Source organism: Caretta caretta, chromosome 2 (assembly GCF_965140235.1).
Source record: "Caretta caretta isolate rCarCar2 chromosome 2, rCarCar1.hap1, whole genome shotgun sequence".
NCBI classification, from domain to species: Eukaryota; Metazoa; Chordata; order Testudines; family Cheloniidae; genus Caretta; species Caretta caretta.
In genome coordinates this window covers 232,244,703-232,270,741 of record NC_134207.1, presented here as the reverse complement: position 1 = coordinate 232,270,741, position 26,039 = coordinate 232,244,703, and the positions used below count along the sequence as shown (strand labels likewise).

Sequence of the window (26,039 nt, the reverse complement as noted above, 5' to 3'; positions counted from 1 at the left end):
GGTACACATGTAATATCTTTGAATACAAAAACAAAGGCAGATTTCCGGCATAAAAGAACCAAAGAGAAAACTAGCCTCTTGAGGTAACTACACACCTCAGCCCTGTTGCTAGCCTCTAAAAAGATAACATGCTGTCACAAGGCCAATTGTCCTTTCAAGAGATTAAGCAATGCATCTGTAAATTATAGATGTCTAAGATACTGGTCTGAGAGCACATTTTTCTCTACAGGATTATCACAGTGGTTTAAATGAAATAATGACATATAAACGTTACTTGAATCAGAAGTGCCAGAGTTTACTGCATTAGCCACAGAATGCAGGAGGCTCTGCAGATGGTGCAGTAACACAAAAGCAGAAAAGACTTCTACAACATATCAAAAGGGTTAGTACTTGTACTGAACTATTCTGAATCCATATGTTTGACAGATGTAAACCCTGATTAGGTTTCTTCTATTAAATCCATTTCAGTTAAACCTTCTAATTTTATCTTCACAAATTACAAGGCTTTGTCACTTAAAGACCCCCAGGGATTCAACACCAGCCCTAGAATCAGCAAGAACAATAAACAAAAATAGCTTACCTAGTAAAGAGAGTTTTTATGTATTTGTGAATCTAAGGGGTGGGAAAATAAATGGCCTGTTTACAAATGAGTATGACAGCTCAGTACGAAATAAACAAGCTATGAAGGATATTCAGTTTATACTACCAGCAATTTATGAATCAAATAAAAGTTACAAAAGAGGGTGGGGCAAATCTCAGTACAAAGTGACCTTTAAATCCAGCAACTAGTACTATATGTGAGCAACTGAGATCTTCATGCCATAGGAGCAAGTATGAATTCTGGGTTGATCATGCTGTTAGTCCCATATGACTGGCAGCCAACTCCTAAACAATGTAAAGGAGTCAGAATGGCCTGAAGATTATTTTCAAAGTAATATTCACCCTCAGCACTTCATGCACTTTCCATCTTCAAAGGTCTGTAAACTACTAACATTAACTAATGAATCTACAAACAAGAATCTACTGTTCGACACTAGGGAAGTGCTGCTTCCTAATAACACACAATTATGCATGTGTGTCTAAAGTTGTGTCTACACTGCCCCACAGCTTGGACTACAGGGGTGTGAATAGCAGAGTGCACCAAAGGGCTGTGCTATAACTCCCCCATGTGGATGCATTAGGTGTGAATGAAAAGGTTCCTTGTTAGCATTAATGTAATCCTGTTTGAAGAGGACTATGTTAACACAAATGAGGAGCTGTTTAGTTCATGCCCTCAGTATCTACACAGAGCAGTTACAGTGCAGCACTTTGGTGCACACTGCTCTTCACTCCCCATAATCTGAACTGCAAGGCAGTGTAGACAAGCCCTAAACCTCCAGCCGAGATGTCGGTCCTTCTTTGTACAACAGTCATTTTTAACATTCTTTAAAGTTACTCAAAACACTGCAAAGTCACCAGCAGTTGGAGGAATTTGAACCTTAGTTCAACAAAAGTTATAAGATCATGGTGAGAAAGGGTGGCAGTTGAGGACACATAGATGAGATAATCTGTCAATGAGTGAGCCAATGAATTAAGCACCAAATAATTGTTTTGTGAGTAATGTAGAAAAGCCATTCGCAACAGACACAGTTGCCACGTGTAGTTTAGCTGGTTGGGGAAAACACTCAATAGGACAGGTTTCAGAGTAGCAGTCGTGTTAGTCTGTATCCGCAAAAAGAAAAGGAGTACTTGTGGCACCTTAGAGACTAACAAATTTATTTGAGCATAAGCTTTCATGAGCTACAGCTCACTTCATCGGATGCATTCGATGAAGTGAGCTATAGCTCACGAAAGCTTATGCTCAAATAAATTGGTTAGTCTCTAAGGTGCCACAAGTACTCCTTTTAACTATATATTGAGTGGCACTAATTGCACTGAAACTGGAATGTTGTTAATTGATTACTAAACTTTCATTTTTATTTGCATACCCAGTGTTGTAGAGTAATTTCAGTGTTTTTAAACCTTGGGTTGTCTCAGCCCACACTTCCTAAAATAGATGAACCTGCCTTAACAGAGCCCAGTGTGAAACATCACTGGGACAAAGTCCAGCCATTTATGTGCCTTCATTATAGGAGTATCCCAACCATTGTTTCCAATAAAAAGACCAGCATGGAGTAGCAACCCACTGTGAGGCTGTAGGAAAAACTGAGAATTCACATCATTTTACACTGCACTTATGGACCACGATTCTCAGTGCAGTGTGAACTCAGAAAGCAGGACACTTGCTCGGTGTTTTAGAGTTGAACACAGTGTCAGGTTGAAGACAATATTTCTTCATTATTTTCTACATGAGCAATTTTAAAACAATTATTTTAAAAAGGTATTGAAAAAGGAGTGTCCTGGAAAAGAGAGAGAGAAAAGGGACTTAGGAGCAGAGATGATAGACCAAGGTGTAGAAATAAAGCTTGAGAGTAGGAAAAAGGAATGCAGTAGAGAGAGAAGAAGATTGAGAATGGCCTGGGAGTAGAAAGAAAGGGCTGGTCTGACAGAGAAGAAAAAAGAATAAGGAACAGTGAAGAGAGGGTGGCAACAGAGGGGCAAGGAGCTGGTAATTGATATAGCAGGGATGATGAAGAAAGAAAAGGAAAAGACCTGCTGAGAGCAGCTGTAGAATTAGCCAGACTATCAGAACTACTGCCAGTCACAGCAATACCTAACCTGAAGACAGGTATTAAGACTTATAGTGTGCTTTCTTGCAAGACAGAAAAGTTAATTTAAAGAACATTCAGCCTGTCTATAGACAGAACAGAGACATCCTGTACCCGCATTAGCCAACTCCTACCTGACTTTCACTGCCAGACTCATCCTTCTTATGGTGGCACATCCCTCTTATAGTGTCCTGGATATGCTCTCACACCTCACACAAACTCAGCTACATCTGGAATGTAGCACTTGTTCTGTACTAGCAACGCTGCACAGTATTTAGGCTAGGAAAATATTCAACCAACAGGAACAATAAAATAAAATAAAATAAAAAGGGTGTCAAGGTTCCTCCCCCACTCTGAACTCTAGGGTACAGATGTGGGGACCTGCATGAAAAACCTCCTAAGCTTATCTTTACCAGCTTAGGTCAAAACTTCCCCAAGGTACAAAATATTCCACCCATTGTCCTTGGACTGGCCGCTACCACCACCAAACTAATACTGGTTACTGGGGAAGAGCTGTTTGGACGCGTCTTTCCCCCCAAAATACTTCCCAAAACCTTACACCCCACTTCCTGGACAAGGTTTGGTAAAAAGCCTCACCAATTTGCCTAGGTGACTACAGACCCAGACCCTTGGATCTTAAGAACAATGAACAATCCTCCCAACACTTGCACCCTCCCTTTCCTGGGAAATGTTGGATAAAAAGACTCACCAATTTGCATAGGTGACCACAGACCCAAACCCTTGGATCTGAGAACAATGAAAAAGCATTCAGTTTCTTACAAGAAGACTTTTAATAAAAAGAGAAGTAAATAGAAATAAAGAAATCCCCCCTGTAGAATCAGGATGGTAGATATCTTACAGGGTAATTAGATTCAAAAACATAGAGAACCCCTCTAGGCAAAACCTTAAGTTACAAAAAAGATACACAGACAGAAATAGTTATTCTATTCAGCACAATTCTTTTCTCAGCCATTTAAAGAAATCCTAATCTAACACATACCTAGCTAGATTACTTACTAAAAGTTCTAAGACTCCATTCCTGGTCTATCCCCAGCAGAAACCAGCATATAGACAGACACACAGACCCTTTGTTTCTCTCCCTCCTCCCAGCTTTTGAAAGTATCTTGTCTCCTAATTGGTCATTTTGGTCAGGTGCCAGCGAGGTTACCTTTAGCTTCTTAACCCTTTACAGGTGAGAGGAGCTTTCCCCTGGCCAGGAGGGATTTCAAAGGGGTTTACCCTTCCCTTTATATTTATGACAGGGGTCTACCAAAATTCCACATCCCACTCACTCTCCAATCCCCCCCCAAAGCCCCCAAACTGCTTTACAATAGCAATGGGGCAAATCCTAGGAAACATCCCAGGTAAATGAATGCAGTAGACAGAGAACAAAGAGTTGCTACTGCCAAGCCTTTGGGGATGGAAGAAGAGACACTTACATTAATATCAGACAAAATGGTCGCTTTCCAGAATCACATGCATATCTAGACCTTTGCTTGTTTATCAGAACTGAATTCCAAGCTTGACCCATCACTAAATGTACCACTTTTCATGTTTTGTTTGATAAGAAACCAATGAGTGAATTAAATCCAAACAACTCTGATGCCCATTTCCTCTGTTGAGGTTTTCCTTAGACAATGAGACTCTGAATGGATTGTACATAGCTTTATCCTACCATTAACAGGAAAACTATAACTAGTGAATGATATATCCTTCCAATGATGATTGCCATCGATTGAGATAAACTGTCTAAACGCTGGCAAAGAGTCCTGTGGCACCTTATCGCTTAACAGACGTATTGGAGCATAAGCTTTCATGGGTGAATACCCACTTTGTCAGATGCATGTTTGGCCGATGTACATAGCAAAGGGGCATTGCTGGCACATGATGGTGTATATTACATTAGTGGACGTGCAGGTGAATGAACCTTGACTTTATCCTCATGCACAATTATTTCAAATTTGGTGACAACATATACCTCCAGAACAGTGGCATCGCTATGGGCACCCGCATGGCCCCACAATATGCCAACATTTTTATGGCTGACCTGGAACAATGCTTCCTCAGCTCTCGTCCACTCATGGCCCTTCTCTACCTGTGCTACATTGATGACATCTTCATCATCTGGACCCATGGGAAGGAAACCCTGGAAGAATTCCACCACGATTTCAACAGCTTCCACCCCACCATCAACCTCAGCCTGGACCAATACACACGGGAGGTCCACTTCCTAGACACCACAGTGCACATAAGTGATGGTCACGTTAACACCACCCTATACCGAAAACCCACTGACCGCTATGCCTACCTTCATGCCTCCAGTTTCCATCCCGGACACACCCCACCATCCATTGTCTACAGCCAAGCGCGGAGGCATTTGCTCCAACCCCTCAGACAAAGCCCAACACCTACAAGATCTTCACCAAGCATACTCAGAACTACGATACCCACATGAGGAAATAAGGAAACAGATCGACAGAGCCAGACGTGTACCCAGAAGCCTTCTGCTGCGAGACAAGCCCAAGAAAGAAACCAACAGAACTGCACTGGCCATCACATACAGTCCTCAGCTAAAACCTCTCCAATGCATCATCAGTGATCTACAACCCATCCTGGACAATGATCCATCACTTTCACAGGCCTTGGGAGGCAGGCCAGTCCTCGCCCACAGACAACCCGCCAACCTGAAGCATATTCTCACCAGCAACTACACACCGTACCATAGTAACTCTAACCAATCCATGCTACAAACCTCAATGCCAACTCTGCCCACATATCTACACCAGCGACACCATCACAGGACCTAACCAGATCAGCCACACCATCACCGATTCATTCACCTGCACATCCACCAGTGTAATATACGCCATCATGTGCCAGCAATGCCCCTCTGCTATGAACATCGGCCAAACTGGACAGTCCCTATGTAAAAGGATAAATAGACACAAATCAGATATTAGGAATGGCAATACACAAAAACCTGTAGGAGAACACTTCAACCTCCCTGGACACACAATAGCAGTTTTAAAGACTTCAAAAAAACTTCAGGACCAGACTTCAAAGAGAAACTGCTGAGCTTCAGTTCATTTGCAAATTTGACACCATCAGCACAGGATTAAACAAAGACTCGGAATGGCTAGCCAACTACAAAAGCAGTTTCTCCTCCCTTGGTGTTCACACCTCAACTGCTAGAAGAGGGCCTCATCCTCCCTGATTGAACTAACCTCGTTATCCCTAGCCTGATTCTTGCTTGCATATTTATACCTGCCTCTGGAAATTTCCACTACATGCATCCGACAAAGTGCGTATTCACCCTTGAAAGTTTATGCTCCAATACGTCTGTTAGTTTATAAGGTGCCACAGGACTCTTTGCCACTTTTACAGATCCAGACTAACATGGCTACCCCTCTAATACTTGTCTAAATACTAAGACGAAGACTTCTCTGTGAAGAAAAAAAAATCCTTCAGTTTTGTTCCCAATTCTTATAAACAAACCTTTTCCAGTCTTGGTTAAATGCTTTTTAGAGGAAATAACCAACCATAACAAAAATGAAATATCTCCAAACCAGATTTTCAGGGAAGCATGTTTATCCATCAACATTAAGCAGTTTTGCCTGACTTTGGAATAAATGTGTTGTTTCATGAATATTTACAAAATATATTTTCTTTTTTGGCCAATGTTTGAAAGATCCAGCTGTTAGCTCTAAATTTTCTTCCATAAAAAGCAGGTTGGTATCCTGAAGTTGTAGACCCTGATTTGCAGAGGTGCTGAGTTCTAATAATTCCAGTTAAAGTCAGTGGGAAATAAAGATGTTCAACACCTCTGAAAAACAGACTTATTAAGCCTTTTAACTAGTTCAAAATTGTTGAGGACAATAACTAGTTCAAAACAGAGGACAACAGCTTTAATGTCAGTCCCTGCTGGAATACTGAAGTCATGAACATATGGCTATAATCATTTAAAAAATATTATCCCATTGAAACTCTGAAAATACTTTTGGTTTTAATTTTTTTGGGGGCTGGTAGAAGAAAAACAACAAAAAAAAGCTCCAAATAAACCAGATGTGGTTCTATAAGACATCCAGTGTAGAGAAATCAGTACAGTGATTCACAAAATTTATCACTGTACCACTATGTCTCCAATTTTCCCAACTGAATTGCCGATTGTGCTGTTTTTTTGTTTTAAATACAAAAGCTTATTATCTGTCTGTGCCTAATAATAGCTAACATACCATGGCTACATTTTGTACTGAACAATAGTGACACAAGTTGAAAAGATCAAATGTAAATCAGCTGCTGCCTACCATTTAGAAGCCACCAAAGAATAAACTCTCTTGTGTAACAGAAGACGAACTGACCCAAATGAAGAATTTTGGAAATAAGCCTAAGAAATTTCACTTTTGGCGTTTTGAATTTGCATCCACTGATGCTAGAACATCTGGAAAAGTTTTGATTATATGTCCGATAAAAGTCCTGGTAAAGTGAGGTTCACCTCAGATTTCTCACACCCATTAGCCTGTACTACAGAGGGAAATGCCAGAAATGCCATATATAGAGAAAGTGAATCCTTCTGACAAAGACTAACGAGGATTATAGGTACACAAAAGGTCAAACACCTAGTTGTGTATTTAAAGAGAGCTCTGCTCAGTCAAGAGAAGTTCAACTGGCTGAACAATGTAAAAACACACTGCAGATATTATGTGCTACATCTCTACGGCTCTGTGAAAGGAAAATGCTTGTTCCTTACAGTGAGAAAGCACTCAGTTACTGTACACTTGTGTAAATCTAGAGAATGTTATTTACCTCATTATAATTATACTGGATTTATACTGTTATGCCTGAGAACAGATTCTGGACAGTTACACTAGTATACATTCAATTCAAAGCCAAAGGCTTCATTTTACTGGAAGAAGCATTTATTGTAGACAATGCAAGGAACCTCACTTGCGATCTATCCAAATTCTAATTCATTTACCCTCTGTAGTATACCAAAGCAGGTTTGAAGTGTTGAAATAGATTCCAAACCCATCTCTGGATGATGTTCTGTTTCCAAGTCACTAATGGGACTGATCTGCCATGAGTGTATACTAGCTATCTATGCTGGGAGTTCACTTCAAGTAGCATTGAACTTAATTTTCATTATCATTCTACAGGAAATATGCCCTTGTCCCATTGCCATAAATGGGAGTGGCACCAAGTGAGCAGGTTGAAAAAACAGCTTTTCAAGCACCAAGAGAAAAAGCAACAGTACAAGAAGACTGAGGGCATTTCCCCAACTTTGCAGGATGAAGTCAACCAGTTATTGAGCACGACTTGGAGGGTGCTGAACATTTAACATATAAATCAACACACATTAACTGTAAGCTCTTTTCTAATAGGGTTATAAAGGAGTCCCTATGTGAAATTCATATTCCATTTTACAGTTTTCCATCCTGTCTAGCCAGTTGATGCGAAGTCCTAGCTAAAATATTAGACAAGAACCCATAAAACAGCTATAGGAACTCTGTGCCTTCTACAGGGACAAAGTAAGCAGCAATTTATATTATTTCTGTGTCCTAAAGAACCAATAAATAAACTCAAACTACTATTATTTTATTTCACTTTTGCAGTAATTGACTAGAACCCTGGTTGATTTAACACCTCTGAAAGACAAGAATGCAAGAACATGCATACTTAAAGAGCAGCTGACATTGGCTCTTTACAGGCCAACACTATTTAACAGTTTTGTCAGGATACAATTATATTGCTGGCACATACAAATATAAACTTGTTCTGTTGAAAGCACTATTTGACTCCAGGAAAGCCAACTGCAAATTGCCCATTCCCTTGAATACTACTACCTCCCTCAAGAACTTCAAGCTAGTAAGCAACAGAGTTACCAAGAATTTCCACCCTTCACAAAACAGTACTCTCCTATAAGTGAAGAAGTCAAAGTAGCACAACCTAAAGAGTACAGTAGGTAGTGTAGAAAGGAAACTATCAAAATAGCTGATACAATTCCACTGCTTAGAGCCTCTCACCAATTTCCAGATTGCTCATCTGCCATTTACCTGAGATGACAAAATGAACAGAATAAACTTAAAATTACACTCTATAATATGTGAGCTGGTAAATTAGTGTCACTTCATAAAATCAAGAGAAAAAAACAACAAACAACCCCTCCCCCCCAAACCACTCATATAGCTGAAAAGTGTCAGGTCAGACTTACTCCTGCTGGTGCAGGGATAGAAAAGGCATTTGTAAGTGTTGAATGCAGCTTTAATTTCCATGGTAGCTCAGCCTGTAAGCTGCTTTGGGGATGGGCTGAATCAGGTCAGCTCACATCAAGTCTGGCTATGCCACACCCCTGCCAGCATTATCCACTTTGGAGACTGCTTATACAGTCCCAAAGCACTAGGAACAGTCTTGGGCAGCTTGTTTCACTGCAGCTTTTTTCCAAGCATATCCTGCTGCCAGGGGCCTTCCCTAAGGTGTAATCGGTAAATCTGGCCCAAAGTATGTATGTAAAGACGCACACCTAGAAAATGAAGTGTGCATTGGAATCCTTAATGGTGCAACAGAAGTCGAGCTATGATCAAGGTATACGAACACCAAGTGATAACAAAATAAGGAGTGATGACTAGTCTTAATTTTAAGTAAGGTGAGTATTTTAAAGCTTTGATAACACTTTTAACCTCAGAGAAAATAAAAATGCAAATTGCAGTGTAACTGAAAAGATTTATGCAAACACAAAATACTAGTTAATTTCTGTGTCTTCTCTCCCTTCCTCTCACTGAAAGGAAGGTATGTGGTCTGACATTTACAGTGTGGAATGTGTTTTGAGAAAAAAAAATCCAACTTTGAAAGCATGATTTTATCTTTCACCTGGGCACAAGGGCATTCTATGCACAATTTATTTGTTCCCATTTATTAATAAAGAAACATATTGCAGCAACTAAGGTGGAGTATCCTATATGGAATACAGAATTGTGTGGTTGATTTATTTTACTTTGTCTGACTCTTTAATTATTTTATTTTACTTAAGTCATCAGTTCAAGAGAAAAAACAGAAAGCCACAGTGGGATCTGTAAATCATATAAAATTGCATTTGAATTAACAAACTGAAATTAGCTAAGTGATTTGTTGTTCAGTTAAATCCGCTTCCATGCAAAATTTGCTTCCCCACTTCCACACTAGTTCACATCATACAGAATTTTTATTACATACTGGGAATTTGCTGGATCCTATGCACCACCACAAATGCATCTGACAGTCCCACTTTCACTGGGTGATTGGCTGAACTTATCTGTGTCACTGCGACAGGAATCTGGAAGAGAAAATAGATTGATGTGCATTAAATATTAATTTTTTACATCAAGAAATTCAAGTCTAAAAATAACAATACTGCCAGAATGAGCATATAGTGTGTGTTTAACAGTTATAAAATAGAAGTTTAAACATATTATAAGAAGGATGCAGCATGCTTAAAATAAGTTTTAATACTGACTGAAACTGTAGATTTTAATTTTATCCTACTTTGATTTACAGCCTATTTAACAATATTCACATAATCACCTCTTTTTTAAAGCAAAACAAAACACTTCTTTCCTTCCTTTTGTGTTCAGCTAGACTGGACAATGACAATTGTTACAATACTGTTTGAGTCTGCAGCCAAATAGACGGGAACGATACTGCCCTGGAAAAGTATTAGCTTCCATGTTCATTTTAATGGGACGGTTAACTTGATGGCTTAATTATCTGAACTTAATATCTACTATTAAATATTGATCAGCATAGCAAAGTCATCCAGCTGACATATGTATCCTCCTTAGGAACCTTTATATCCTGGCATTCGATTTACTTTTTGGTGGAACTCTTCCTGGAATATTTTGTATAGTTCTTTCTCCATAGTTTGGGAAAAATACAGAAAAACATAAGACTATATTCAGGTTAGTACAAGCATTGGAGGACAAGACATATGAAAAGAGTCTGAAGGAACCATATTTTCATAGTCTCCAAAATATAACACTCAAAGGGGATATAATAACAGTCTAGAAAACTCCTTCAAAGTGAGAGTATAAATGAAAGAAGGGAATTAATCACAGCCTCAGAAGACTGTAGGACAAAGGAGGAAAAGCTTTGGCTGCATATGGAAGAAATATTCTTAAACTGGAGGAAAAGAGACCATAAAAGGCACCATCAATTTAGCTATTCAAGACCAGGATAAATTAGACATTGGTGGGGGATGATGTATTGAATAAGTTCTGTAAGATACAGAGGGGTCACACTAGATGAGCTAAGTAACCAGAGTTTCATGGTCACAAAAACTACAGGTTCAGTTCAAGCTCTGTGTGCGTGTGTGTGTGTGTGTGTGTGCATGCATGTAACTATCTAACTGTGCCCACAAAACTGGTAGCCTGAGATGTAAATGATATCAAGTGTGCCCATAAAATAAAAATTGTGAATGTCTCATTTTGTGTCTAATGGTGATATTGGGTATTAAAATAGGAGATTGGAGCCCTGTAATATGGAAAACACAAATAGAGCCGTCTGCATAAAGATTTGGAGCAGAAATATCTTCACAGATTTGGCATATTCCCTGCAGATTTCAGCTTTCATGTGCTTATTCTAATGAGATGTTAAGCATGGAATCAATCTCTAATACATAGCAAGGGCCAACAACCCAAGATCCTAAAGTTCAGAACCAATAAACTGGATCAGAAATCTAATTTAATGTTTTCCAATAATGCTTTCATATCGAGTCTGTCACAGGGTAGCACCGTAGAAATCGGGGAGACCCACCATGGAACCTCGCAAGTTACTGCAGTTCAAGAAGGAGCAAGGACGATAGGGTTTCAGGAGGTGTATGCTTTTGTTGTGGGGGGGGGCAGGGGTAAGGACATTAGAAGGTACAGCCCCACTATGAATGTAAACTGTAAGAATATAGACTGACACTGAAGATTTGGGAGTCCCAGTCAGAGGTGCGCAAAGGGGGAGGGAAGGAAAGCAATGGCACGGCCTCCCCAATAATTGTCAGGGTCACAGAACTTCTCCGGCCCCAGGGCCAAGGGGCAGCGAAGAGCGAGCTGCTCTGGGGGCCAGGGTGGGGGGAGAGCTAGTTCCTATCAGGGTCAGGACCGGGGTTGGGGCTGGGGTGGGAGGGGGTTGGGGCAGGGAAGAGCGAACTCCAAAAGGGGTCAGATTTAAATTTCTGCACACGCCCCTGCCCCAGGTAGTGGTGAGACGACTGGGAGGTTTGGACCAGGAGGGGTAGGAGGGGGCCTGAGTATTTCAGGTGTGCGAAAATGGGACACATCAGGTGGTTCTGCCCTTTGAAGAGGAAACTTGGGAAAGATGGTGTCTGTGGAGGTGGAGAGCCTTAAGAGTGAGGGAAATAATTTCCCAGGTGGGGGCACTGACGCAGAGGAGGGTAGTGGGGAACGGAAGCTGGTGGCAGAGGTAAAACACTGTTTAGGGCCTTGGTCCGATCAGTGTGCAACAGGGACCCAGGCAGGGCTTCAAAGGAACAGTGCCTATGAGAAGGGTACAATGGAGGCTGCAGTTATGGCAGTATTGTTTAGGGCTATCATAGGAATTAGGGCTGTCAATTAATGGCTGTTAACTGAAGCAATTAACTCAAAACAAATGAACTCGCTTTTAAAAATTAATCACAATTAATCGCAGTTTTAATCACACTCCTAAACAATAACAGAATACCAATTGATATTAATTATAAATATTATTGGATGTTTTTCAACATTTTAAAAAATATTGATTTCAATTATAATACAGAATACAAAGTGTACAATACTCACTTAAGTACAGGAGTGCAATTTCTTTATTGTGCAAGTGCAAGTTACAAATGTAACGCTTGTTACAAAAATAATGCATTAATTAAATTTGTGACTGAACTCCTTGGGGGAGAATTGTATGTTTCCTGCTCTGTGGTTTTTCTCACATTCTGCCATATATTTCATGTTATGGCAGTCTCATATGCTGACCCAGTACATGTTTGATTTAAGAACAATTTCACTGCAGATTTGACAAAACACAAAGAAAGGTGCCAACGTGAGATTTCTAAAGATAGCTACAGCACTCGCCCCAAAGTTTAAGAATCTGAAGTGCCTTCCAAAATCTGAGAGGGATGAGGTGTGGAGAATGCTTTCAGAAGTCTTAAAAGAGCAACACTCTGATGCAGAAACTACAGAACCTGAACCATGAAAAAAAGAAAATCAGCCTTCTGCTTCGGCATCTGACTCAGTTGATGAAAATGAACATGTGTCACTCCTCACTGCTTTGCATTGTTATTGAGCAGAACCTGTCATAAGCATGAAAGCATGTCCTCTGGAATGGTGGCCGAAGCATGAAGGGGCATGCAAATGTTTAGAATATCTGGCACATAAATACCTTGCAGAGCTAGCTATAACAGTGGCATGTGAACACTTGTTCTCACTTTCAGTTGACATTGTAAATAAGAAGCGGGCAGCATTATCTCCCGTAAATCAGAAGAGCTCGCGAAGAACTTGCCAGCACAGTTGATCATGGAGACTCAAGGCCGAAAACACACTCCAGCATGGAGTACACAGGAGGTGCTGGATCTTATTGCTGTGTGGGGAGAAGAGTCTGTGCAGGCAGAGCTCCGATCCAGCAGAAGAAACGCTGACATCTATGCCCAGATCCTGCAGGGGATGGGGGAAAAGGGCTACACCAGGGACCTGCAGCAGTGCTGCATGAAAATAAAGGAGCTTTGGCAAGTGTACCAGAAGACAAGGCAAAAGAAGACAAAGTTGCTCTGGTTCTGCCCCACAGACATGCTGCTTTTATGAGGAGCTGCATGCGATTTTCAGCAGAGACCCCACCACTACCCCAAAACACTCCTTGGATACCTCCCAGGAGCCCTGGGAGAACTTGAGCAACAACGAGGAGGAGGAAGAGGAGAATGTGGGGCAGGCAAGCAGAGGATCCATTCTCCCCGACAGCCAAGATATATTTTTAAGCCTGGAGCCCATCCCTTCACAGGACCAGTTGGCAGAGGAGCATGATGCTGGGGAAGGCACCACTGTGGGATAGCTACCCACAGTTCAGTGTTCCATGTGTCGATGCAAGCCCTGCTAGTGAGGATGCACTCTGTCGACACAGCGAGCATAGTGTGGACATGCAAGACTGACTTGCTTAAATCAGAGGCTCAATGTCGACTTACATAAAGTCGACTTAACTTTGTAGTATAGACATGGCCTATGAGATGAGCCAGCTGAAAGGAGAGCTGGAGCAGCTACAAGAAAAAACACTAATAAGGGTCAGAGAAGAAGATGCGATTTATATTGATTGTGCCTGGTGAGACAGAGTATGTGTCCTTGGCCCCACTGCACAGGACTGAGAAGGACTGGGATTAAGGGTTTGTTCCTGTGGGACGTAGGGAACCCTCTGTGCTGTCAATGAATGTATCTGTCCTGGGAAATGGTTTCTGGAATGCTTGGGCTACGTGAAATGAATGTTTGAGTTGGAGAGGGAAAATCTGGGGTCCAGTTTCAGGAGTTGGAGCCCTGGAGTATTATAAGGAATGTTTTGTGAGGCCAGGAATGGGGAAGGAGTGATTGGGACAAGCTCTGACTGGAGAGCAGCCACAGAGGAATGGAGCTAGCTCAAGTAGTGGGGTCCTGGAGTAAGGGGGTGGTCAGAGCTAGTACTAGCCCATTGGGGTCCCTAATCAGGAATATCCTACCCCCAAGACTAAAACAGGCAAGTTTTTACAATAAAAAGTGAATAGGAGGCCCCCTTGAGCTGATTGGTGTCCTAAGCAATTGCTTAGTTTGATTATGCCTAGCACCAGCTCTGGGCAGGTGTTCCAGAAGGAGCAGGGAGCTGGCTGAGAAGTGTGAACTGAGGAACTGCCTATGTTTGGTTTGCTTATGTTTGAAAAATAACCAGGTTTGAAGGAGGCTGGGCAAGGCAGTGTATGTTTTGAAGCTGAGGAGAAACCCTGTCCTGTGACTGATTGCTTTTAAACAGAAGGCTTTGAATGAGGTTTTAGGATTAGGAAGAGCATTCTTCAAGGAAATGCTCAAATAAATTGGTTAGTCTCTAAGGTGCCACAAGTACTCCTTTTCTTTTTGCGAATACAGACTAACACGGCTGTTACTCTGAAACAAGTTAAATACAGTAAGTCAGTTAGGCCAACTCTTCAAAGTAGAATATAGCTTATGTCAAATGATTAATGTTACAAAACAATGGTCCAGTTGAAGTAGACTGGTAATTCATATCATATAATTAGCTAAAGAAAAACATCCTCTTCATTAAATATACATATGCACACAATATATTTTTTCTGTGAGGGAGAGTCAGACCTATCTTACAGGGCAGGCTATTTCAGTCTTTTTGTAATTTATTTATATCAATAACATCTTATATAGATTAAACATCTTCTGAGCAAAATACCAGCTAATAATAGGCTCTCTCACTATTATGCCTTGTTAGTAAAATCTAGCAGACAAACCCATTAGATTTCCAATAAATGATGACTGAGAACATTGAGAACTGTAGTCATATACAGATGGTATAAACACCTTCAATTTCCCTGCTTCCCCCCTTGGGAGGGTAGGGAAGGTACTGTGTATATAATACTAGCTGAAAACTGTGTCAGCTAGTGGCTTTGAGCTGTGAGAATGGTTGCTGAAAGGTGGCAGGAGCACTTGAAGGGCAAATTTAAAAAAAAACAAACCCTAAAAGCCTATTTTAGCTTCCACCATGGCCAACACAAAACTCTCTCTTCTACAACTGACCAGTTTGGGAATAAGCTTTCCAATACCAATGTCCTCCCTAGGATGTCTGCATGCCATAATGACCTATGCAGACAATACTGGAAAAGGAGAGATCTAGATTCTAGAGAGCACAGTATTAGTTGCAAAAAGCCATTGACAGTATTAAAGTGAGCAGTATTTTCCATTCGACAGTTCTGAAGTCCCTGTTTGGGTTCATCTTTCTCGGAGGCCAGACCAGTGAAATAGATTCTTTGCCCCCCCAGAAAGTTACACAATGCTCTGAGCTTATTCTGAAGAAGGTGCTGAGAAGGATATAATAATCATATTCCCCCAGTCTAATTCCATGTCAAATATAAGACCCAGAGTATGGTCTAGAATAATAATTAGTAATACCTAATATTTTATATAGTACTTTTCATCTTCAAACCTCTGTATAGACATTAGCGCATTAATCTGTCCACTGAACTGCATAAAACAGCTGAAGAAGGAATTATTAATAATTGTGTATTTTATTATATTTGAGGCGTATATGCATCACTCCCACCCCTAATATTGTTTTAAAGAGAAGCTGAATTTTCACTTTAAACTTTGGAATATATTCTATTTCAAGCCATTCTGATCTACAGTAACTCATCGCTTAACGTTGTAGTTATGTTCCGAAAAATGCTACTTTAATCGAAATGATGTTAAGCGAATCCAGTTTCCCCATAAGAATTAATTTAAATGGGGGGGTTAGGTTCCAGGAAATTTTTTTCGCCGGACAAAAGACTATATATATACACACACACACACGCACACGGTATAAGTTGTAAACAATTTAATACTGTACAATGATGATTGTGAAGCTTGGTTGAGGTGATGGTGTCAGAGGGTGGGAAAAAGCAGGGAATGCCTTACTGCTAAATGATGAACTCGCACTTGGCTGAGCCCTCAAGGGTTAAAACACTGTTGTAAATGTATCCTCAAACTCTATAAGGCAGCATGAATGGAAGGAGGGGAGACAGAGTGGCAGAGAGAGACCGAGACACACACCTTGTGTGTGAGAGAGAGACGTGCATTGCCCCTTTCAGTACGCTCACCCCACTCTAAGTACACTGCCTTTTAAAGTAGATAAGCAAGTTGAGACAGCAGCTGTTGCTGCTTCGGTCCTGAGCCCTGTCCTGTTCGTTGTCTCCCCCTCTCCCACTCTGTGGATGGGGTGAAGGAGGGGTGGAGGGAAGCGGGATACCCTGACATTAGCACCAATTTCCCCCTCACCCATCCCCCGCACAGCAAGCAGGAGGAGCAGCTCTAAGGCAGAGGGCAGGAGCAGCACATGGCAGTAGGCGGAGGGACAGCTGAACTGCCCGGACATTGATAGTCTGCTGGGTGGCTGTCGCACAGGGAACTTAGGGGAGCGGGGAGCTGATAGGAGGGCTGCCAGTCCACCCTGGTTCCAAGCCCCCCCCACCTGGCTGCAACGGGCTGCTCTTTCTGCAAGCAGTGGACAAAGCAGGTGGCTGCCAAACAAGATTAAAAGAGGGCATTGCGCAACTTTAAACAAGCATGTTCCTAATTGATCAGCAACGTAAGAACGAAACAACATTAACCGGAAGGACTTTAAGTGAGGAGTTACTGTATTTATCTTACAGTAAATATTTCTTCTTTGATTTTATATCACTAGAAATATTTACATGAAAACCAGATCTTAGCTCCTTATGGTCTTGTCTAAACTGTATTCACCTAAAATCCCAATACTCTTTATGTGATCTCTTAATCATTTTCACATCAGCCAACTGTGATGTCAAACCACAAACAAGGGATGATATTTTTAAATGAGAAGTGAGACAGAGAAACAGGTAAAATCTTAAAAACTAAAATCTCGTTTCCATGTAAATATCCAGAGTAATAAGAAGAGGAAGAGAAATGCAAAAAACCTCCAACCCCCCCACCCATTATGTAAGCAGAACTGTCTTCGAAGTGAATATTTTTCTGATTTTTCATGAAGCAACAGTGAGTTTTTAAACTTTTGTTACCTAAAACAAAATATTTTCCAGCATAAACAGCAAGAGCATTCACTTAATCTAAATGCCGACATTATACATCTGTATTAACCACTGTCCCCTCTCAGAAGAGAGAGGAACTTGACAGCATGTCTCTCTTAGAACTATTTGCTGGCTTCAGATATTCTGCAATTTCAGCAAGTGTTTCAGCTTTTACAATGGTTTCTGGATAGTTACATAACTGAAGGACCATTACTATCTAAACCAACAGAGACAGCCTTCATGTCAATGAAATGAAGAAAAATGTCCTCAAACATTCAGAGAGTCATTGACACCTCTGGTTAATTTGCACTGGCCATGCATTAATTACACCTAAAGATAGAAACAGTAAATATTACACTAAGACCGTGTCTGCACTACACAATTAAGTCAACCTACGTTAGGTTGACCTACAGCTACCACATTGATTACAGTAGAACCTCAGAATTATGGACACCTCGGGAATGGAGGTTCGTAACTCTGAACAAAGCACAGTTCGGGCTCTAGATCCAGCAGCTGACACTTCAGGCCAGGCTCCAGCAGCAGCTGAGCTCCCTCCACAGCACCAGCAGCTTCCTTGCAGGCTGTTTCTTTCCCTGTGTTGGACCGAGTTTGCAAGCTTGTTCCCCTCCCAGCCGCGGGAGGGAGGGTGAAAACAGCATGTCCCCCTCTTGGCCAGGGGTGGGAGGGTGAGTGCATCCCCCTCCCCCAGGGGCGGTGAAAGTGATGCTGACCCCAGCGCTGCTCCTGCTCTGCTGGCTCTGGTTCTCTTGGGCTGGCAGCCCCAGCATCTTTACCTCCTAGCTGTAAGTGGCTGCCCCATGCGTGGCGGAGGGGACAGGCAGCCCAGATCTGCCTACCTTTAAGATGCAATACAGGCACATAACAGTATTTGCTCTTTTGGAGGGGCGCAGGGGTCTCTACTGCTGCCTTATTGGTTACTTTCAGTTTCACATGGTGTGCAGTTGACCAATCAGTCCATAACTCTGGTAGTCTCATCTCTGAGTTTCTACTGTACTGCGGTTTTTCATGTGCACACTACCCTCCTTCTGTCGGTGGTGCACGTCCTCACCAGAAGCACTTGCATCGGCTTAAGAGGGGTAGGAGGGTGGGGCTGAGAGCCCAGGTTCTCAGCTCGGTGTGGAGCTACCAGCTGGGAGCCTGGCTGCCCGGTACTGAGAGCCTGGGCTCTCAGCACTCGCAGAACTTCCAGTTGGGAGCCCGGCTGCCCATGGGCTCCAGCTGGGAGATCTGCAGGGAACCGAGAGCCCAGGCTCTCAGCACCTGGTGGCCGGGCTCCCAGCTGGGAGCTCTGTGCTGAGCTGAGAATCCAGCCTGACAGGCAATGTAAGTAACGCAGTATACAGACACTGCGTCGCCCTAACTACATCAACCAAAGCGCTACACCTCTTGTGGAAGTGAAATTATTAGGTCAGTGTAGTGGGGGACTTAAATCGGCGGGAGAAATGCTATAATATAGACACTTACAGAGTTAGGTCGATGTAAGCTGCCTTATGTCTACCCTACTCTGTAGTGTAGACCTGGCCTAAGGAACATTAGCTTTAAGTACTTCCAACAGAAGACTGGATTAAAAAGCTGTTTTTTTTAAATAAACTGTAAAGCTCTTGAAAACTGACCTTCTCTGAGATTTACTACAGAATGAGAGGGCAGTCCCTATTAAAACATACATAAGCACATTCCCCAGCAGATTGTTTATTAATATCCTCTACTGGCAAAACTGAATTATCACTTCAGTGTGTCCTAAGCATTAGAGACTACCAGTAAAATATTCATTAATGTAAACTGCATTAGTTAGCCAATATAATACACTTTCAATGAGGTTCTGCATGCTGAATAACATTACGTATTAGCAAAGCAGCATTCAAAGAGAAAATGTGTACACAGTAAACAAACTAAAATGTTAAAAAATAAACATTTAGCTTACTTGAAAATCTTTCTAGTCTATTTCCTCAAAGGAATTTATAATACACAGTAAGTCTTTGGCTTATACAAAGCATATTTACATTCTTGTAAATCAATTCTGATATTATAATGCGAAAGGAATATCAGAAAGATACACTAGAAAAGTATCAGGGGGTAGCCGTGTTAGTCTGTAAGCACAAAAACAACAAGGAGTTCGGTGGCACCTTAAAGACTAACAGATTTATTTGGGCATAAGCTTTCGTGGGTAAAAAACCACTGCTTCAGCTGGATGGAGTGAAAATGGAGTGAAATTTTCACTCCATGCATCTGAAGAAGTGGTTTTTTACCCACGAAAGCTTTTTCCAAATAAATTCGTTAGTCTTTAAGGTGCCACCGGAACCCTTACACTAGAAAAGATGATGATAAAAATACTTTTATAGGGATGGATAAATAAGTTCAGAGAAAAAAAGAACTAGACTAAACCCAATTAGAGAACTTACTTAGTTTTGAAAATTTTCAGGTACATAGGTCCCTCTTCCCAAATCCAAATTACCTACTGATTTTCCTGGAACACATTGTGGAGTCTCAGTAGTGCTAACAATCTCTGCTGGGCTAGCTGCTGTTTTCAACACATGACTTCAGAGTTTCCTTGGGCTTTGAAGGTAAGCATGGATCTCAAAACCTCTGGAGTACATCTGACCAGGGAGTCCACAGAATATGCAAGATTTTAATAGCATAGCTCTCTAGAACCCAGTTAAGCTGAACCTGAGACCTTGCTTCAATACATCACAGTATTTATGGTGTCAGAAGGCCTGTAGTGGGCTAGGATGACAGAAAGAAGGATATGAAAAAGGAAATCTCAGATGGTTTGAATAAATAGGAGCAAGAGGTGAAAGCTTCAGGTAAGATGCCTTAGTTTCCACTCCACTCCCAATACCCTGAAGCATGTAGTCAGTTATTTTTAAGCTTGATGCTTTATAGATAACAGTTAACTCTGTCTCCCAGTATTATTGGCCAACTTTTTTGCCACATGTCTAACTTTTGTACTTTGCAATGTTCTTGTAGCCATGTTGCTTCCAGGTTATGAGAGAGACAAGGTAGGTGAAGTAATATCTTTTATTGGACCAACTTTCTGCTGGTGGAAGGTATAAGCTTTCAAGATAGACAGAGCTCTTCCTCAGGTCTGGGAAAGGAAGCAGAGTGTCTGAGCTAAATACAAGATGGGACAGATTGTCCAGCAGTAGAGGTAATGCATGTTGGAAGTAGTCACGTGAAATGAAGTGGGCAACTGGGAGTTAGATTGTTATGTACAAAGTGTTTTGAAGTAGGCAATTAAGAGTAGCAGACAGTGTGGTGTGTGACAAATTGCTGTAATGAGACATAAAACCAGTGTCCCTGTTCAGTCCGTGGTGTCTAGTGGAGTTATACATTTAAGCTCCCACGCTCACCTTTAGAAGATGTTAAGCGGATTTCCTTTGAGGACAAGTATTGAAAGATCACTTATGCAGTGTCTGCCCACAGGTGATATGGTGTTTTTCTCTTTTATCATTTTTTCTGTGTGAGTTCATTCAAGACACAGTAATTGTCTGGTTTCACCCACATAGTTGCTGTTGGAGGATTTAGTGCACTGGATGAGTATACCACACGTTGTATTCATGTAGGACCCATGAATCTTGAAAGATGGAGAGAGAGAAGGGGGGATTGATCGTCATAGCAGTGGGTACTGGCAGGGTCTAGTGCTGCTTTGAGTTCATGGGTCCTAGTCTGTGTGGAGCTTGCTTCTGATGATGAGCTGGGAAAGATTGGGGGGGGGGGGTTGTCTGATGGCCAGAAGACGAAGTTCAACAATTATTTTTTTCAGGATGTGGTGCCCATCAAATATGGATTGTAACTGTTTGAGGATCCCCACATGACTTACGAAGAGAGGTCTGAGGGAACTGGGGTTATTTAGTCTGCAGAAGAGAAGAGTGAGGGGGGATTTGATGGCAGCCTTCAACTACCTGAAGGGGGGGTTCAAAAGAGGATGGAGCTAGGCTGTTCTCAGTGGTGGCAGATGACAGAACAAGAAGCAATGGTCTCAAGTTGCAGTGGAGAAGGTCTAGGTTCGATATTAGGAAACACTATTTCACTAGGAGGGTGGTGAAGGGTGGTGATTACCTAGGGAGGTGGTAGAATCTCCATGCTTAGAGGTTTTTAAAGTCCAGCTTGACAAAGCCCTGCCTGGGATGATTTAGTTGGGGTTGGTCCTGCTTTGAGCAGGGGATGGGACTAGATGATCTCCTGAGATCTCTTCCAACCCTAATATTCTATGATTCTATATGGGTTGCAGTGTGGTGTGGAAGGTGGCAGCTAGGGGTCTGAGTTTTTCTTCTCTATTGAAGCAGGTTCTCCTGGAGTATTTGGTAGCCTTTTCCATGATGCGATCTACTTCTCTGGTGGAGTTTCCTTCTTTAGAGAAGGAAGCTTTTAAGTGTGTTTAGATGTGTGTTCTGATTCTGAATTTTATCTTTGGAGCAAATGTGGTGGTATCAGAGTGCCTGCCTCCTTTCATTATTATTTACATCTATACAAAATGAGTGTGAAATTACTGTAAAATGTTACCAAATCAAAATGACAGTCTCTGACACCCACTCTGCACAGGTGTAAATGGTGACACAACATTCAGGACACAGGAGAATGGGGAGTAATGACTACAATAGTTACCATTATATGGTCACTAGTTTAATTTACAAAATGTGCCTCTCTCAAATTCAAAGTGCATTTGCAAGCCACTTTTTAGAAAATATTTATCTAAGAAATTACAAGTTGGATCCGGGAATCAAATTAGATTTCACCTCCCAACCCCTACTAGGACTTTACTAAACAATCAGCACTGAAAACATCCAGAGAAGGATCATCTTAGAGTCAAATGAAATTCACCAACTATGATATTCAAGGTAATCATATGACCTTCAGCTTTACAAAGGAATTCAAGTTTCAGCAGAACAGGTATCTTATGTGTAACAAAATATAAAAGTGATTTTGACACATTTGAACTTTCAGGTAACCAAAATAAAAATTATACAGAGTAGGTCCTGACAGACAGAAATTGTGGGATTGTAAAGTGATACAATTATTCAAATGATAGTTTTCAGACTCAACTTACTTCTTTATATCCAAAAATGATACGCCCATCATTGAGTAAGGTAGCCTGAAAAGTGAAACTGCCTAGGTTGTAATTATCCTGCAGATGTACATGATCCCATTGGACAACAAGTGCTGTGCCTGTGAGCCCCAGAGAGGGGAAGAAAAACATGAGAAAAATATTCATTAACATTAGCGTAAGCATTTACCGAAGTTATATTAAATAAAAAAAATACTTTGTCCCTATATATCATATTTCAGCCAAAGACCTCAAATCACCAAAGATCTCATAAACATTACTTGAGCACCAAACTCTCTTGTAACATGTTTATTACAGTGTTATAATTAATTATATCAATTATATAGATACATTTGAGTCAAGACAGATTGAGGAACTTGCCTAAAGTCATAGAGTGAGTCAGTGTCAATAATCAAGAACAGAACCCAGTATTCCTACTCCAAGTTTGCTGCTTTAACCACAAGACCAGTGTCCTTCATTTATCCTATCACTCAATGGCTATCAAGGCTGAAAAGTTAATGGAATTGCTGGTATTGTAAAAGTGATTATTTAAGGTATTCAGTTTCCTCCATTACAATGCAGCAATATAAACAACATTATATTTTCTCTACAATGTAAGGTTTCACTGTGTTTCTGAAAGCTGAAAAATACTAGGGGTTGGCAATAAATATTAACTATGCAGTCTAAATTAAAGCCACTAAAAAGCCATAGATGGGGGTAAATGTTGAGTTAGGTGTGCAGAGATTTAGTTGCAAAAGGCCTATTAATATCCATGGGAGCTGTCTGGCTGGACCCCCATGCACCACACTAAAAATGTACCCTCAAGTGACTCACATGCTCTGCAAACATGTTTTACAGATGGTGAGAGGTTCAGGCAGCTAGGCTGAAAGGAATTTATCACCAAAACAGTGTTAACTGACAATGTCTTTTTCATATTTAGGACTATATCCTTCCCCCAGTGCACATCTCCTTTTAACACTAATGGGAGTTATGTGCTTTGGTTCAGAAAACCTCTATTTCATTTCTTGCTGTAGTGTCACAAGGATGCTTCAAGGTGGGTCAACGTGCCTCGAGCTCAACACATCTTTGATGAATCCTGTAAACTCCTCAGCCACAGATCTTCCGCACAATAGTTTATATGCCTGTTTTTTGCCAATATGTTTTAGGAAACTATGAACATGCAAATCTATCACATCATTTGCAAGTGTATAGTTCATGGTCTTACTGCATAAATCAATGCTGTATGCAATGTATTCTTCATAGACAGCAATAAGCGTGCAAGCTCATTTTTAAATGATAAGTAGATTATTTTAAATTTCAATTTTAAAAGGACTTTTCCCATTTCAGGATTCATTTTCACCTGCATAATGTTACAAACAAAAATCCATCAATGGGCCGGACTCTGCTCCCCATATCCATGTGGATCTCAGCCCTCCTGTGCAAAAGTGGGAGTCAGCAGCCTCTGTGGCACTGGCTCCTTTTTCCCCGGGGAACTGTCTGCTGGGCTGGGTTCCATGAGAGGTAACAACATGGGTAGGTCACTAAGCTCGACCCATATTGATACAGAATTATTTCCAAAGTAACTAATGTACTTCAAGGAGAAACAGCAGAGGCAGAATGACAAAGGCAAAACCAGAATTAAGTAGCTGATGATGTAACTTGTTCTATTTCTTTTCATCTACTGTAACCAGCCAAATCCTTGGTCCTAAAGCACATACAGCACAGTAGAAGTTCATGACTATGGAAATATTAGGTACTTCCAAGGGTGGACACATACTCTGAGGCAATTGCCCAACCCCTTCACTTTAAGGGCAATGTAAGGGCATCTGCCCCACCCAGGCACCAAAGAATTATGTTAGTATGGATCATAAGAAGTTCCTCCTCAAGGACATTCAGATCCCTTTCAGTTAGCCAGGTTCCCTCAGTGTTTATGGCACACCTGTACTCGACAGCTCCATTATATCTGCAGGAATTTGCATTTGTCATTCATGTATATGACATATAACATACACACACACATATATAGATACAAATACGTAGTGCTACATCAACAGTCCAGGTTCAACAATAGCACCTAACTGGTTGTATACCTGGATTAACAATTCATGATAATGGAAATTCTCCACATAGCCTTTTTCTTTCTCAGCAAACATCACTAAAAAGATGACTCCACTGTCCATCAGTTGAATTAAGAAGAAATAAAATAGCTGACCAAACACACTGGTATGTTAGGACCACAGCTGGCAGAACAATTCATGTCAAATAATTTATTGCATGAATGCCACCACTCAGAGTTAAGGCACTAGATGTCATTTCATCGCAGAGGATCAAGCTTTCAAAATGCTGATTTTTAACAGACAACATGACTACAGTCCTCATAGTTAATGCTTTAGAAATGTATCCCAAAGAGTAGCCCTCAGTATAACATTTCACTTTGCTTTTTAGCTTTTCAGATTTTCCTATGAAGGACTGCTATACTCCTATACTGGGGCACACTGCACATTTAATCAGTGATGGGTTTATTAACCTCATACATGCCCTGCCTCTGTGTATGCTTAATATTACATCTCATAAGGCTATTTTCTTTATAGCTACTGGGTGGACAGGACTTACTACACAAATGAATCAAGAGGGCTATGTACCTTGGCAGGAGATAGATTTTCCTCTTTAAAATGATAAAGTATATTTCAAGTCTAGAAGTGGTGGTACATGTTCTAGCATTTGTGGGATTTTTTAAAACCATTTAATACAATCCATTCATGAATGTCTAACCATGTTTTAGAATCCATTTTACGAATATTTAACCACGTTCTTTAGATGACCTATCAGCCACATACAATATTTTGAGTAGTCTTCATCTTTTTTTTTTTAAGCTATTTAGGAAAATATAAATAGCCAAGGGATAGACAAATTCATTTTTGTAGGACTATCACATACCATTATCAAAGTATCTCACTGTTGAATTTCTTGACACACTGGGGTCAAAATTTGCCATCAAGGGTGCAATGTATTGCGTAGCTGTTAGCATTCGATGCACAACTTCTCCAGTATATATGAAACCTACAATAAAGAAGAAAAAAAATCAGTAATTTCTAAAAGATTTAATAAATGTCCGATTTAACTAGATATTGCCAGAGTTTTAAAGATAAATTAATCCCATCGCCAACTTCTAACAGTAAATTAAATAACAGAATAAAAGGCACAAAAAGTTTCATGACAGCAAACAGAAGGAGCTCTGAACAAAGGAGGAATCATTTCAAGGAGTAGATTTTCATAGTGGCAGAAAAACAGATCGAAACTCATTGTACAGTGAAGGATATTTTCTGTTCTGGGGCGAAACTCAGAAGGGCTGTGTAAAGCAAGCATTATCAAAATGCAGCCAATTACCATCTTTGCTACTTTCCTCATGTGTTGATCCCCTCCCCCCTTCATTAGTCTGCCTGTTTTGTCTTTTCAGCTGTCAGCTCTTCAGGGATGAGACCACACCTTCTTTTTGTAAGACACACAGTAATGCTTTGTCTACACTGCA

At 40.9% G+C, this 26,039-nt stretch overlaps 1 protein-coding gene across 2 annotated transcripts in view; it reads right to left on the bottom strand.

Moving 5' to 3' along the window:
* Positions 1 to 26,039, bottom strand: part of PLXDC2 (plexin domain containing 2) — a 411,410-nt gene that overhangs the window by 84,468 nt on the left and 300,903 nt on the right. For both annotated transcript variants that reach the window (XM_048837970.2, XM_048837969.2), the window contains exons 5-7: positions 25,448 to 25,570; positions 22,514 to 22,632; positions 9,894 to 9,993 (exon numbers count right to left, since the gene is read on the bottom strand). In XM_048837970.2, the coding sequence (XP_048693927.2) occupies positions 9,894 to 9,993; positions 22,514 to 22,632; positions 25,448 to 25,570 (342 nt within the window). The remainder of the gene's footprint in view (positions 1 to 9,893; positions 9,994 to 22,513; positions 22,633 to 25,447; positions 25,571 to 26,039) is intronic.